At 36.0% G+C, this 15,884-nt stretch overlaps 1 protein-coding gene across 4 annotated transcripts in view; it reads right to left on the bottom strand.

Moving 5' to 3' along the window:
* The window catches only part of CTNNA2 (catenin alpha 2), a gene marked incomplete at its 5' end in the record, with an annotated part of 1,039,969 nt that overhangs the window by 48,337 nt on the left and 975,748 nt on the right, over positions 1–15,884 (bottom strand). For all 4 annotated transcript variants that reach the window (XM_082642275.1, XM_082642276.1, XM_082642277.1 and 1 more), the window contains one exon: positions 9,474–9,655. In XM_082642275.1, the coding sequence (XP_082498401.1) occupies positions 9,474–9,655 (182 nt within the window). The remainder of the gene's footprint in view (positions 1–9,473; positions 9,656–15,884) is intronic.

Below are 15,884 nucleotides of genomic sequence, written 5' to 3'. Positions count from 1 at the left end.
CATCATCATTCCCATTTTAGAGAAGAAAAAAATAGATTAAAGTGAATAACTCATCTAAGCTTATGCAAATCATGTGATAAATTCTAAATTTAAATCAGAGGCTAGCCAAAATAAATGCACATGCATTGTCTTTCATACCATGCTCAGCACTATTATTATGTTAATTATATTTTTAAGTCCACTTTGGCTCTTTAACAAGCCACTGTCTCTTGTCCATAACTGGGAACTGTTTGGCCAGAATTTCAGAAATCTGCTGAGCACTTACTCTTGCTGGTTTATATGTTTCTGGGACTGACTTACGAAGGAAGACACACAGAACACTGTGTGACAGTACGTGTCTTTATGCTGAACCACCTTCCCAATATTTTCACATAAGGCTTTCAATTAAGTGAACTGTTTAATATTACTTGTCTTTTAAATATTTATTAGAAAGGAAAAGGAAATTATGCTGCATCGTAAATCTTTAAACAAAATGTTGCATGTGATATGATTTTTCTTCACTTTTCTTGGGAGGTAAATAAAATAATAGACTAAACACATTCATCCTTATATTTTTAGCATTGTTACTGGTCTCCTTATATGCATCTAAAAATCAATGCATTTTTTAGGCCTACAAAATTATAAACCTATAGTTAAGACATGTGGTGAAATATAGAGAAAAACCACTCAGAAGTGATTTATTTAGAATGCATAGAGACTGGGCAATGATTGCCATTGTTATATAATAACATTTTATAAAATGGAAGACTTAAAATGACTCTAGAAAATAAATGTAAATGAAGGGCATTTTGTTTCCCTCTTAATTTTGCCTCTGGCATTTTCAGTGTTAGTAGGTAAAAGTAAAATATATTGTGTTCATGTCAGTGCTTAAACATGTACATAAGGAAATTCAAAACAAGCTATTTCATTTTGCTGTGGTAACATTAACTCTTCCACAAAAGACACTGACCTTTTTTCAGTTGTTGTATAGATCTTTTAAATATGGACAGAGATTTTACATGTGAGTTTGATATAAAATGGATGAATTAAAGAATCTGTGACAATTGGGCTCCCATTCTCTCACATTATTTTTTAAAAATTATCTCTAAATAAACATTTATTTTGTTTTTGGTTTATATTTTTAAAGCAAAGGTTAGATGCAGAATCTGTTAATATTTAATGTTACTCTCATTATTATTTATTTCTCTGTAACTTCCAAACCTTAGAAAATCTTTTCTGCAAACTTACTCTGACAAAATATTTGTTGTTACCTTTTGCCTTCATCTTAACCCATTCACAAAAGTCTGCACTATGCTTGATTTTTCATTACTAACAATCTTGGTGTTTGTTTGCTCCAAGAATTTCAAAGGACTTGAGAAAATGCTTTCTCATGAACCTTTCATGATAACTTTCAACAGTTCATTGACTCTAAAAAAATGTGCTAAGTTAATAAAGAACATTTATAGAGACTTGAATTTGTTTGAGGCTCAGACTCCCATATTGCAGCCAAAGCATGTTTAGAAGCATATCTTTTGTGATTACACCAGAGACTACAGTACATAGACTCACTATTATATTGTATTTAAAATTTTGAGACTTTAGAGTTCACATTGCAGACCCAATTCAAATGTTGGAATCACAAGTTGATGACAGGGATGTATTACATGAAACTAGAGAGAAATGTAGAAATTTGGGGATCATCAAATATTTCCTCATTTTCTAACTGAGAAAGCTGAAACACAAAGAGGAGGCTAAGTGACCTGCCCTAGATGATAATGCAGAGAGTGATAAGGAGAGAGAAAAAGGACTGCAAACTCTGTGTTCCTAATCACAATTTAGTACTATTTTTGTTATATTCTGATGAGATAGCTAAAGTAGTAATCTCAGAGAAACACAAATAGCCATAACTACAGTTATTAATATGCAAGAAATAAAAAAATAATCATCTGACTCAAGAATTTAGAAAGTAGGAAGAAACTAATAAAAATCACTAACATGTGGAATCTAAAATATGGCACAGATGAACCTATCTACAAAACAGAAACAGATTCACAGACATAGAGAACAGCCTTGTGGTTGCCAAGGAGGAGGGGGGTGGGGGAGGGGAGGACTTCGAGTGTGGTATTAGCATATGTAAATGATTACATATAGGATGAATAAACAACAAGGTCCTACTGTATAGCACAAGGAACTATATTCAATACCCTGTGATAAACCATAATGGAAAAGAATATTAAGAATATTAAAAAAAGAATGTCTCTATTACAGTCATTTTGCTGTACAGCAGAGATTGGCACAATATTGTAAATCAACTATACTTCAATAAAAAATAAAATTAAAAAAATAAGGAAAAGAGATTTATGAGTTAGAAAATAATAGAACACAGAAAATAAATAAATTGATTCCAAAAAAAAAGAGGCAAAACTGATATAGAAAATATACTTAGCTTGCTATCAAGAAAAAAATAGGAGAAAAATATTCTAAAGTAAAAAAAGGTAAGATTTAAATTATCTTAAAAAAGAGAAAATTTGAAGTATTATACTAGTTTCCTCAAATACATGTAAAGAAATTTGAGAACTTGGATGAAATGACTTTCTAAGAAAATATAATTTACCAACACTGGCTAGAAAGTAGACTATGAAAAATTTAAAGAGTCTGATTTCCATGAAAGAAATAAGTAAGGCTGTCAGAAAGAAAGCTGGTCAAAAAATCAGTAAATCCAGAGTTTCTCAGAGGAATTTACTAAACCTCTAAAACAGGGCTCCCCAACCCCTGGGCCACACAGCAGGAGGTGAGTGGCGGGCAGGCAGAAAAGCAAGCTCCCTGCCCCCCACCCCATCCTCTGTGGAAAAATTGTCTTCCAAGAAACTGGTCCCTGGTGCCAAAAGGTTAGGGATCACTGATTTAAAAAGAAGATAAGCTCAATGCAATTTAAATTCTTCCAGAATATAGGAAAAGAAGAAAGACTTCAAAAACAGTTTCATTAAGTAACATAATACTGATACCATCAGAAGCACCTAATACAAATTATTTATTTAAGATTCTGCACAACAAAGGAAACCATCAACAAAATGAAAAGGCAATCTACTGAATGGGAGAAAATATTTGCAAATCATAGATCTGATACGGGGTTAATATCCAAAATATATAAAGAAATCAATCAATAGCAAAAAAGCAAATAATCCAATTTAAAGACAGGCAGAGGGCCTGAATAGACTCCAAAGAAGACATACAGATGGCCAACAGGTACATGAAAAGGTACTCGACATTACTAACCATCAGGGAACTGCAAACCCAAACCACAATAAGATATCGCCTCACACCTGTCAGAATGGCTTATATCAAAAAGACAACAAATAACAGATGTTGGCAAGGATGTGGAGAAAAGGGAACACGTGCACTATTGGAGGAAATGTAAATTGGTGCAGCCACTATGGAAAACAATATGGAGTTTCCTCAAAAAATTAAAAATAGGGCTTCCCTGGTGGTGCAGTGGTTGGGAGTCTGCCTGCCGATGCAGGGGACACGGGTTCATGCTCTGGTCCGGGAAGATCCCATATGCCGCGGAGCGGCCTGGCCCGTGAGCCATGGCCACTGAGCCTGAGCATCCAGAGCTCCACAATGGGAGAGGCCACAACAGTGAGAGGCTCGCGTACCACAAAAAATAAATAAATAAATAAATAAATAAAAATAATAAAAATAGAACTGCCATATGATTCAGCAACTCCACTACTGGGTATTTATCTGAAGAAAATGAAAACACTAATTTAAAAAAAAATATATGCACCCCTATGTTCATTGTAGCATTATTTACAATACTCAATATATGGAAGCAACCTAAGTGTCCATCAATGGGTGAATGAATAAAGACACAAATAAATGGAAAGACAACTCATGTACATGGATTAGAAGACCTAATATTATTAAGATATCAATACTACACAAAGCAATCAATGTAATCCCTATCAAAAACCCAGTAGCAATTTTACCAAAGTAGAAAAATCTATCTTAAAATTCATATGGATTGTCAAAGCACCCCAAATAGCCAAAACAATCTTAAAAAAGAACAAAGTTGGGGGCCTTACTACAAAGCTACAGTAATCAAAACAGTGTAGTACTGGCATAAAGACAGATGTATAAAATAATGGAACAGAATAGAAAGCCCAGCAGATCTTTGACAAGGTTGTCAAGACCATACAACAGGAAAAGGACAGTGTTTTCAACAAATGATGTTGGGAAAATTGATATCTACATGCAAAAGAATGAAGCAGGACCTTTATCTTATACCATATACAAAAATCAACTGGAAGTGGATCATGAGAGCTAATCTATACATATCTTACAAGAAAAGTCAAGGGAAAAACTTTGTGACCTTGGATTTGGCAATGATTTCTCGCATGCGACACCAATAAAACAGGCAACAACAACAACAAAAATAGACACATTTGACTATATTAAAATTTTTAAAACTTCTGTGCATTGAAGGACACAATCAACAGAATAAAAAGGCAACCCACAGAATCAGAGAAAATATTTGCAAATCCTATATCTGACAAGGGGTTGATATCCAGAATATAGAAAAACTCCTAGAACTCAACACTAAAAATTAGTCAGCCTGATTAAAAAATGGGCAAAAGGCCTGAGTATACATTTCTCCAAAGAAGAATACAATGGCTAATCAGCACATGAAAAGATGTTCAACACCACTAATTATTAGGAAAATGTAAATCAAAATCACAGAGATACCATTTCACACTCATTAAGATAGTTACTATAAAAACAAACAAAAACAGAAAATAAGAAGTCTTGGAGAGGATGGGAAGGAGTTGGAACCTTTGTGCACTGTTGATGGGAATGTAAAATGGTGCAGCTGCTATGTAAAACAGTACAGTGGTTCCTCAAAAAATTAAACATAGAACTACCATGTGATCCAGCAATTCCACTCCTGGGTATATATTCAAAGAATTGAAAGCAGGGTCTCAAAGAGATATTTGTACACCCATGTTCATAGCAATATTATTCACAATCCAAGTGTCCAAGAATAGATGAATGGATAAACAAAATATGATATATACTTTCATTGAAATATTATTTAGCCTTAAGAAGGAATGAAAGTCTGACATGTACAATATGGATGAACCTTGGAAACATTACACTAAGTGAAATATGCCAGTCACAAAAAGACAAATGTTGTATGTTTTCACTCATATGAGATACTCGAGTAGTCAAATTCATAGAGACAGAAAGGAGAATGGTGTTGCCAGGGATGTTGCCCAGAAAAGATCAGAAGTCTGAGTCTTCCTATTAGTGGAAGGCAGTATGGACAAAGGGACTAGTTCCATTGGCTGTAATTCCTAGTCTCAAAGTGATGGTTTATACCCTTTGCCTTTCCCTAACTTAATCAGGTTCTCTACTTTGGGCATTTTTAAAGGTGCTTTGAGGAATCTTGTGACCTTAAAGACACAAGCCATCTTATTGTTCCATTTGGAACATGTTTTTAGTTTTCTTGGAAAAATATCAAGCCATAGAATTGGCTCTATTGTATAGGTTCATGTAACCTTCTCTCTTTTGCTAATAGGTGATTCTTATACAAGGGTCAATATTTGGAAGCTTTCCCAGGAAATGGTCACTTCAAAAAAAAAAAAAAAAAAGAGAATCATGGAAAGCTATTACTACATTACTGCTATCCACAATTTAACAACTAATTCATATTTATTTCATGAAAAGGTAATAGGTATTAATGAGAAAAATCAATGTGTGGGTGCATTCTGAGTCAATGTACTCAGTACCCAGAATTCTTAAATTCTGAGTTAATCCAAATTAAAATCATTTATTTACTATAGTTTTCTCAGTACCTCTAACAGATCAATATATGATGTGACTCTCCAGTAATGAGATATAGTAAGTAAGGAGTATATTTGTAAATGTACTGAATCACAGAAGCCCCTTTTCAGAACTACAGTCCATAAAACACAGTTGGGAAATACCACTTTCACCAATTAGCTGAAGCAGTCTAAAGACAGTGCAGTGGAAAAGTTGTATTAATCTGGGGATTAAAGATAAATCAGGTGAGAGTGTAGGACCATAAGTTGGATTATTCAAGGAAGTAATATTTAAATGATGGTCTTGAAGTAGAAATACAAATATGCACGAAATTGAGAAGGAATCTAAGGGTCAGTAAAGGTAGGCCTTGGATAGCAAACTCAATATTTTTATATTATTCTATGAAAAGAGGAAAGAAAGTTTTGGTGCAAAGGGAGCTGGATGGATGTCCTTTAGTGGCCAGATATGGCATGGCATGAACTGACAAGAGTCAAGAATTGGAACTGGAAGACCAGTCAAGCTGTCACTTGGGCTGAAGCCCTGAGTGTCCATACCAAGGCAGGAATGAAATTTGGGAATAGCAGGCGGATTACATGATTTTTTACTGTAGCAGTAGATTGTACCCTGAAAGCTTATTTATTTATTTATTTATTTATTTATTTATTTATTTATTTATTTATTTATTTTGCGATACGCAGGCCTCTCACTGTTGTGGCTTCTCCCGTTGCAGAGCACAGGATCCGGACGCGCAGGCTCAGTGGCCATGGCTCATGGGGCCAGCCGCTCCGCAGCATGTGGGATCTTCCCGGACCGGGGCACGAACCCGCGTCCCCTGCATCAGCAGGCAGACTCACAACCACTGCGCCACCAGGGAAGTCCCTGAAAGCTTTTTGTTTTAGCCTGAACCCAGTTCCTTTCAAGATCAGAAGTTACAGTTGATCTCAAGAGACAGCTTTGTCCCTTGCTGTACAATTAAACTTGGGTTTCTTTCCTGAACTGCTGCCATCTGCACACCTTTTGTTATTGGGATACAAGACTGGCCCATGCTATTTCTTTCTGAAAGTGACATGAGAGGTATGGATTCACCTTATGCAGGACAGCATTTCTGCCATCACCATGAGATGATGAACTGTTTCCTGTTCCGTTCTTGGAAGTCAAGAACGGAACAGGAAACAGACATGAGGCATAATCAGTTTTATCTGCCATGAAGAAGTTATTACACAAATAATGAGGCAGAACCTCTCCAATTTTAATAATAATGGAGTGGATATCATTGAGATTACTGAATCAAATTAATGAATTAGCTACTGATAAGAATAAAACAACAAAATAATAAATACAAGGTTTTTTTTTTTCTTGTACCCAAACACCCTTTAAACGTAAGATCTGAAGAGAGTAGTCAAGTTTCAAGTCCTACTCAGTTATATCCTTTCCTTTAAATAAGGGAACATAAAACGTAAGAGCCATTAGAGGTATAGAGCTGAACTTATTCCTTCTTAAAGTGGAAAATGCGAGGCTAATAATGCATAGGGTCAAGTGCAGTGAACTTATGTGAGAGGCACAAAGGCTCAAATTAGCTACCTCTTTGCATGGCAGCTGGGGGCAGCAGCAAAACCTCAGCTTCCTGTGCTCCATTTCCAATTCACACTCTCTCCTGTTTCTCTAGTTATTAACTGTATCCTCCCTTTGCCCTCACAAAGGGGCACAAAACTACTCATCAGGCAGTGGGAAAAAATGATAACCAGTAGCACTCTAGACATTTCATTATTCAAATAAGCATAAAATGATTATACAAAATCCCTCAGGAACTGAAGTGGTCCTCTTTTCACTTTTAAAACTATACTTTGACTGACAGAAAGTCTGTCTTATTTAACATCAGCTAACAAGACGCTCTCAAGTATATCTCTCTTTTTTGACACAGTTATATATAATCTAGAGCATTATAAAATGTCTTCCTCATCTAAACTAGCAACATGACTTGATTCATCATTCACTTTAAATTAATGAGATTATTTGTTCAAGTGATGTTATTAATGGACTGTATAATATCCATCAGATAAAGTATGAATACAGTGTTGAAAGCAAGCAAATTAAGTCACCACAGGCCTTGAAAAGCAATGACTGTGGGCTGCCATGATAGTCTGATTTGTAGGAAATTCAGACTTAAATAATGGCTCAGACTGAGTTATCCTACTATTATTTTTTGTGTGAAATAAATCTGTGAAACCGACAAAGACCAGCCAAATGTACAAATTTGAACTTCTAATGAATACAATGACATTTAAAATCTCGAAGGTCACCCTCATAAGTTTAAAGTCATTCCACTAAAGTCAAAAACAATTTTTAAATATTTGGAGAAAGGACCAAGCGATGTCATTAGTACATATTGGCCAGAGGCAAAAGGTAAAGGGAAAAAGGCAGAGATGTGCCATATTTTATTATAACCTATAATTAATTGTAGGCTTTTCTTATTAAAACACTCAACAATCACTTAAAAAATTGTCACCCATAAGTTAGTGTCTTCACATTGCCACACATCTTATATAACTTTAATAACAAACACCATGTTGAATCATTAAAACATCTTTGCTCATGTGTCTGTGTGTGTCTGTGTTTCTCAGAAAAAGAAATCTACAGAAAAATGATAGATTTCATTCATATGGCAGCATAATTTATAACTTCATTACCTCTTTGGATTTTAAAACCCTCCTGTGAAAGTTGATAAGAAGAGTATTATCTTCCCATTTTACAAATGAGTAAAGACAGAATGAGATAGGTCCCAAATCACCTGGTATTTGGACTAAAAACCCAGGATATTTCATTGAGCTTTGCTCTCCCTTTGTCTGCCCTTTGGGTGGTAGGAGGGGCAGAAATGTCATCTCCCTTTAAAGAGGAAACGAAAAATGCAACGGCAGAAACAGCAATGACCCCTGATGAGGAAAAGGCTCCTGACAAAATTCTGACGGTATCTTGATTTATTAAAAGCACTGCTCAGAGCAAAAGGATCTAAAACATATACAATGTTTAATTTCCCTGTCAAAATTACAGAATCAGAGAGTTGAACCTGATTCTTTGTGTGTAAGGATAAAATATGAGCTGAGATTAATGCTAAATCATGAGCTAGCATTAAACCATATTACATGTCTACATGCGCGCGCGCGCACACACACACACACACACACACACACACACACACACATATATATATATATATATATATATATATATATATATATATAGAGAGAGAGAGAGAGAGAGAGAGAGAGAGGGAGAGAGAGAGAGTGAGAGAGAGAGTGAGAGATTTTTCCAAAGGGGTATTAGCAAATCATACACCTTATCTTCAGAATAATACTTAAACACACTGCAAAACAGCATAGACTAAAAATGAGTCACTCAAGCCCCAGGGGTTTGATTTTATGACTGACTTAGGATGGATAATTAAAACAATAATAATTACAGAAATGAATCTGTTCTTTTTGATCAAAAATACCTATCTGCTAAGAACCAGGTCCAGATCATTTTGACTTACACATGTAAATTTTATAATACCACTACCTTGCTTTGATGTAGTCTTTTAATTTTTCAGCAGGCTTTTCACATGCTAATACACACTGTTATGCTTCTGTTATTTTTAATGAGAAAATCTTCATCTTCCTGTCTCCAGGCCTCACCTTGTGAAGTCTGTCATTTCCATCATGATCATACACATCTGCTTGGCCAGCACAATGATATCATTGCCACTGTCGTCCCATTTGGCCACTTCAGCATCCAGCTTGCTTTTCTCTTGGTGGAATATCTCCACCTGCTCAGCTATTTTTGCCTTCTCCTCTTGCGGTAGTTGTGCCATGATGGCCTGTGTGGGTTACAGAAAAAGTGTGACTATTGGTGACAAAGAAGCACAGACAGGAGGTTGACTCTGCCTCTAGTTAATGGCAAAGCCAGACCCTGACAAGGATGATAGGCTGCCTCACCATTCTGGAAAGTACTTTTACTCCAGCCCCAAGAATGCAAAGGCACAGACTTGTAAGGTCCCCACATTCCCTGTCCCTGTTCCCACATAAAAAAATAAAAAATAAATAAGAGATCCAAAGGTACGTGCACATTGACAGTAACAGAACTTCTTTGTCGCTGTGATGACATATGTTTGTTCAAAAGAGTCTATTCTTGACGATTTTTATATTTGGTCTTGGGAAACTTTTACCAGATGAAAGAATGCACCTCTTTCAACACTGAAATCTGTTCAGAAAAAAGAAAACAGGCCTCTGTTGCTGGGAAGGAAAAGAATTTTAAAGAATATCTGAGCATCCCAAGTCGGGTGGGGAGATGTCCTGTGAGTGTTAATGAAGCCATTAATGGTTAGATGCCAAACAAAAATCCCTTATGCAGGGCACACCAGGGATGGCATACCTATTCCCAGTCCTCCTCTATGGGAATCCTGGGTCGAACATGGCTCCCTGGACAGCCTATGAGTATGTACAGGGAAGCTGTGATGGGATAAAATTTAGGATTAAGAAGCAAAGGTTGATTTTCAATAGTTGTTAGGTAAGGGAATGTAGAAAAGCAAAAACTACAGTTGATTCTCACTATTCACAGATTTGTTTTATTTGCAAATTTGCCTACTCGCTAAAATCTATGTGAAACCCCCAAATCAATATTTGTGGTGCTTTCAGACATTCACAGACATATGCAGAGCTGCCAAAATTTTGAGTCATTGACAACCATGTTCCCAGATGAGGCTGAAAAAGGGTTTCTCTGCTTTCTTGTTTCAGCACTCATACCATAAAGAAGCGTCCTTTCTGCAATCTATTTAGTATCACATTTTCCACATATCTGCACTTTTTATTGATGGTTTTGCTGTCTAACTTGGCCCCCAATCCTAGTGCTGAAATGTTGTCTTGTGTCTCTAAACACAAAAAGGCTGCGATGTGCCTAATGGAGAAAATACATGTATTAGATGAACTTCGTTCAGGCATGAGTTTTACTGCTCCCAGCTGTGAGCTCAATGTTCATGAACCAAAACTATCTAATAAGGTATCTAAACAGAAACACTCATTAAACAAGATTACATATTGATGGGTTGAAGGAAATATTAAGACTAGCAGCTCTCAGGAATCTAACCCTGTATTTCCCCTAGGAGCAATGATTCCGTAGTTGTCAATTAAGCGTTCATGGTGACTTTATAGAACATAAGGGTCGTGAATAAAGAGAATCAACTGTATTTGTTAGACACTATTTATGTAACAGGCACTGAATGAAATGTTTGACTTCACTTCACTGCGTCCTCAAAGAACCATTTACAACCTGCTTCACTGAAAGGACCACATGGATCAGTGTGTCAGCACTGATATCCCTCTCATTCTGGGATGCACGTATTCTCCAGAAGAGCATGATTTAGGGTACCGACAGCTGTTGCAAAGGACAAATAAATAGCACAAAAAAAACCTTCTTTCTATATTGTAAACTTCCTCCCAATGTGAGTGAATTGTTCAAGGGAGAGGTAGGTAGCTGGTATCTAATAGAAATATCAGTGGATATAAGCTCAGAAAAACTGGGCTCAACCTGGCTCTGTAAGTGACTTGGGTTAAGGCCTCATTGCTACTGGATCACATCCTTAACGTTCTATAATATAAGAATAGTAAACAATTACCTCAGAATGTTATGGTGGACAGAAAATGAAATAATAAATGTAAAATTAAAGTAAGCATGTGTGGGATTATTGTTAACATTATATTATCATTATTTCTGTATGAGTTTTCTTCTAGCTGCTCCTCTAGCTTATTACTTAGTTGTCATCAAAGAGAAGGGATGGGCTCAGAGACTATGTGACTCTCTATAAATAGAATATTGGCATGATTCCTTGAACACAGGCATGTATACTGGGTACAGTACTAAAAGGTTTATGAATGTTAAAAATTTAATCTACTTAATTATTCTACAAGATTAATACTATTATTACCCTTGTTTTATTAATGATGATACCAAGATCCAGGGAAGTTAATTAAATTCTGAATATTACACAACTAATGAGCTATAAGAATAGGATTCAAACCCAGGTCAGCTAACACCATACTTAACCATTGTGCACAATAGGATCACCATGCAGGACCATGCGGGTTAGACACTGCCCAGTGGTCCCAGCCCAGTGGGGCAAAGGTCACTAAAACTCTAGGCTCTGTCCACCAGGCTGAGCATCCTAGACAAACCTTCATCTGCCCAGGGTAAAGGGGTGCCTTTGTCTGATTTGCATAAAGTGTCCTTGAACCAGCAGCTTCCCAGATGCTATATCTTACTAGTAGACAGCCATGTCTATGAAATCCCATGCATGTGTGTGTGTGACCTTATACAAATAGCACGTGAGTGTGTGTGTATGATGTATGTATATACTTAGGTAAATCAATACGTGTGTGCATGTGTATACAAAAATTACAATCCATATTTTAAAAGCCAGACTGGTGCAAATACAATAGTTCAAGTATTAAAATACTAATATTTGAAAAATATTTTACAGTACTTTTAAAGATAGCTAATATACAAAAGAGCTTGTTATAAACTCACCTATGCAATATCGTACTAACTGCAAGGCAGCTACCTATTCCAATACCTTTGAGATAGGTTTGGATTTGCAGAAGTTTCCTGAAGCATCCCTGTCTGATGTTCTAATGCTGTCTTAGATTCATTTGTCCTCCTCATACAAAATTGATAATCATGTTTTACTTAAACCTCACAAGTCCTAACCAGCATCATTTAAAGCATCCATTAGGTGCTTCTCTGTAAAAGAATCTATAAAACTACCTGACAGATCTCCATACTCTACATTCAATCTCCAGATTCTAGCAATAAACCTGTCATTGTCCCAAAAGGATTAATTTGTGCATTAAAGGGTGTACACTTGTCTATCAACTGTATCACTTGCATTTCACAATGTGCAGTTTAGCATTTTAATGTTAACTCCCTTGCTCTAACTCTCTAATTTCAAGTAATGCCCTACCTCTGACTTCTCTTTGAGCTTCCTGAGGGTAGAGTCCCCAGCATCCTGCAGTGTAGAAGCTAAGTACCTATCTCTTGATTGACTGCTTACCCATTTTTCCACTCACTGCATCAACATAGTTTGAGAGAAGTTAATAGAACTGACATACGTTTTCTAAGGGCACAATTCTGAAGAAAAACTGGCTCCTTAAAGCAGATTTGTATAAGAAGATGTTATTTTGACTCTAGGGGTGCTCTGCCCGCATAATGTACTTAATGGTGTGTGATTTGTGTGTAAGAGTCATTATATTTGCTTCTGCTTATGTAGTTATCAATGAAGTAAAGTTGTTTCCTAAATGTTATTAAAATGCTCTTAGCTTTTAAAAATTAATAATTGACCTTTTCTGAGACTGAAATTTTAAAAAAGGTTATCTATAAACAGTAGATCACAAACTGTGAAATTTGCAAGTTAATCAAATTAAAATTCAACACATGAGTTTTAATTAGGTCTTATGAATGTAACTCAGCAGTTTGAAATGTTAACACATTAAAGCCGTCCTAGCTAGGAAAAAAAAAAAAATAGAGGCTGGCTACATTCAAATCAAGTTGAATACAAAATATATGACATGCAATTGTTCATTCCCTCAAACTAAGGAAACATAAGAAAAATGATTTTCATGGCCAAAGGGTAAGACAACAAATCAGCTTTTCTGTTTGTGTCATGTGATCACCTGGGGCTGTCTGAGATTTTTGGCTGCTCTCTGTGTAGCTAAGCACAGCTGTCCTGATTGTTGGTCTGGGGCCCCAAGTCAGTGGCATCAGAGACTTGAATTCACAATGTTTTTTAACCACCCTTTTCCATGCTCCTAGTCTTTCCTTTGAACATCCAACCATTCTTTTGTGATTGTTTTAAACTTTATTTATTAAATGAAAGTGCAAATCACTGACACAAGCCAACAACCACTCAGCCCAGAATCTTTTTCTTCAATCTAAATCTCAAGGAGATTTTTTCCAATCTCAAAAAGATTATTTTTCCAATCCCAAGATGAAAAATGACTTTTCAAGTCTATGGACCTCCAAACTGATATGTTAGTTTCTTAAACACAGAGCTAGAGTCTAACATTTTAAGGCTTTAAGTACATAACTGTTTATACATAATGATTTAAAAGGTTAAAATTTAATGTGCCCATTTCTACTCACTTGGTTTTAAAGCAGGATAATAAGCATAAGTAATTAAAGAGAGGGTGACTTTTACCTGTCTCAGGCTGTGAAGTGAATTGGAAAATTGAGGTTGTTGTCTCATTAATTCAAGTAAAAACTTTCACGATGGTCTGAATTATCTAGCTCTTTCAGGTTAAAGTACTGGTCAGCTTTCTAATGAATGACTACCTTGTGTTACAAGCATCATCATCTTCTTCTTCATTAAACTTAAATTATGTAATAACCCATGAAACATTTCATCATGCATTTCTCCTAATGACATTATGAAGTAGGATGCTGTATACACCCCCCCACACACACACACACACACAAGGAGATGAGGCAGGGACAGGTTAAGAAAGTTACCCCAAAGCCGCACAGCTTGGCCAAGTTCATATTTAAAAGCAGGTTTGTGTGACTCCAAACAATATATTTTATCATGAAGGTTAAATGCCCAAGAGTTGTTGCTGATCCATTTTAACTATGTCAGCTTGTGAGGAAAGAGTTTATAAGATGTCATGTTTAGGAACAAAGGGCCTGATCATTTCTATATTTCATCAGATCAGGGTATAATTGTTCTCATTCATTCTCTCTCCCTCTCTCTCTCTCTCTCTCTCTCTCTCTCTCTCTCTCTCTCTCTCTCTCTCTCTCATAAAGTATTGTAGACAAGCAGCAGACAGGAACACATAAAGGAAACAAACATTCACTCTAATTTCAGAATTTGAGAGCAATGTTGGAGTGGGTACTAAATTCTTTTCTCCCACCATAACCTCCTCTTAGATTAATTTACCATTTTCAGAGAAGAATTTCTCTGAATGAGAATACAAAGTAACAGGGGAGAACAGGATGCTGGAAAGAGCAACTACCTCTGTCAGAGACAACTTTTGCCTCCTTCACAATTTCGACCAAGTTAACACACTTCTCTGGTCAAAAGTTCGACCATCTGTCATCTCAGCAATTCAGTGCACCCTCTTATTTCCAATTTACAGCCATAATTCTATGTCTCTGATTTGTCATCATATAATTATAGGCTTAAATAGGCTGACTCAATAACTAATGCTGTCTGCTGCAAGTTACTCACACAGACCTCATGATAGATCACAAAGACAAATCAGCAAGTGCTGGATTACAGGGGTACTTTGTTCTTATTATCCTGGCCCATGTTCATCACTCATGCTGAAAAATCTTTTTAAAAAGACTATTATTGTCTTTTCACCCACTGGGTGAAGAAATAATAAATGATGTAGAGAGGTGCCATCTGACTTTTGTTTCCACCCATCATAACAGACTTGATGTCTAATGTAATGGAAGTATAATGGGACTGTATTCTTCCTTGTAAAAGATGAGGCTAATCATGCCATTTTGACAAGATGGTAATTAAAAGATTATAAGATAAGGGTTGTACAATATGCCTTAGTCTTTGAGAAAACAAGCCAATGGATACTTGGGCTGTATCAACATTAAGTTGCAGTCAGTCAATTAAATTGACTTTGAATTGATTAATGTTTGGGTGAATTACTCAAACTTGCCCTTTGTCATTGACATAAAATTGCTGGTTTTAGTTAATTTTGAAGATGAATTGACTTGACTGATGCATTAGTTTAGCGTTATGCCAGCATAGGCTCAGAGGACTCTCAACTTAATCAGCTTCCCTGTTTTCAACATTTTAGGGGGAGTAAATCGAGTCTACAAGGTATTTTTTAAAGTAGGGAGCTTCATACTCTTTTGTGCACTTTTCTCCTGTCACCAGCCTGTGATTAGAAGAGATTTCTCTGCCAAAGGATGACAAGTCATCCCTTATTGAGCACTTAATATATGTCAAGTATTTTGCTCATTATTTTAATATATTATGTAATTAGAACTTCAGAAGAATCTTATCAAACAAGTATATTATTTACATTTTACAGATGATAGGA

This window comes from Mesoplodon mirus (genome assembly GCF_964341445.2).
Source record: "Mesoplodon mirus genome assembly, chromosome: 14".
Classification (NCBI taxonomy): Eukaryota; Metazoa; Chordata; class Mammalia; order Artiodactyla; family Ziphiidae; genus Mesoplodon; species Mesoplodon mirus.
The sequence above is the reverse complement of the archived record's forward strand: the minus strand, read 5'-3'. Positions and strand labels throughout refer to the sequence as shown.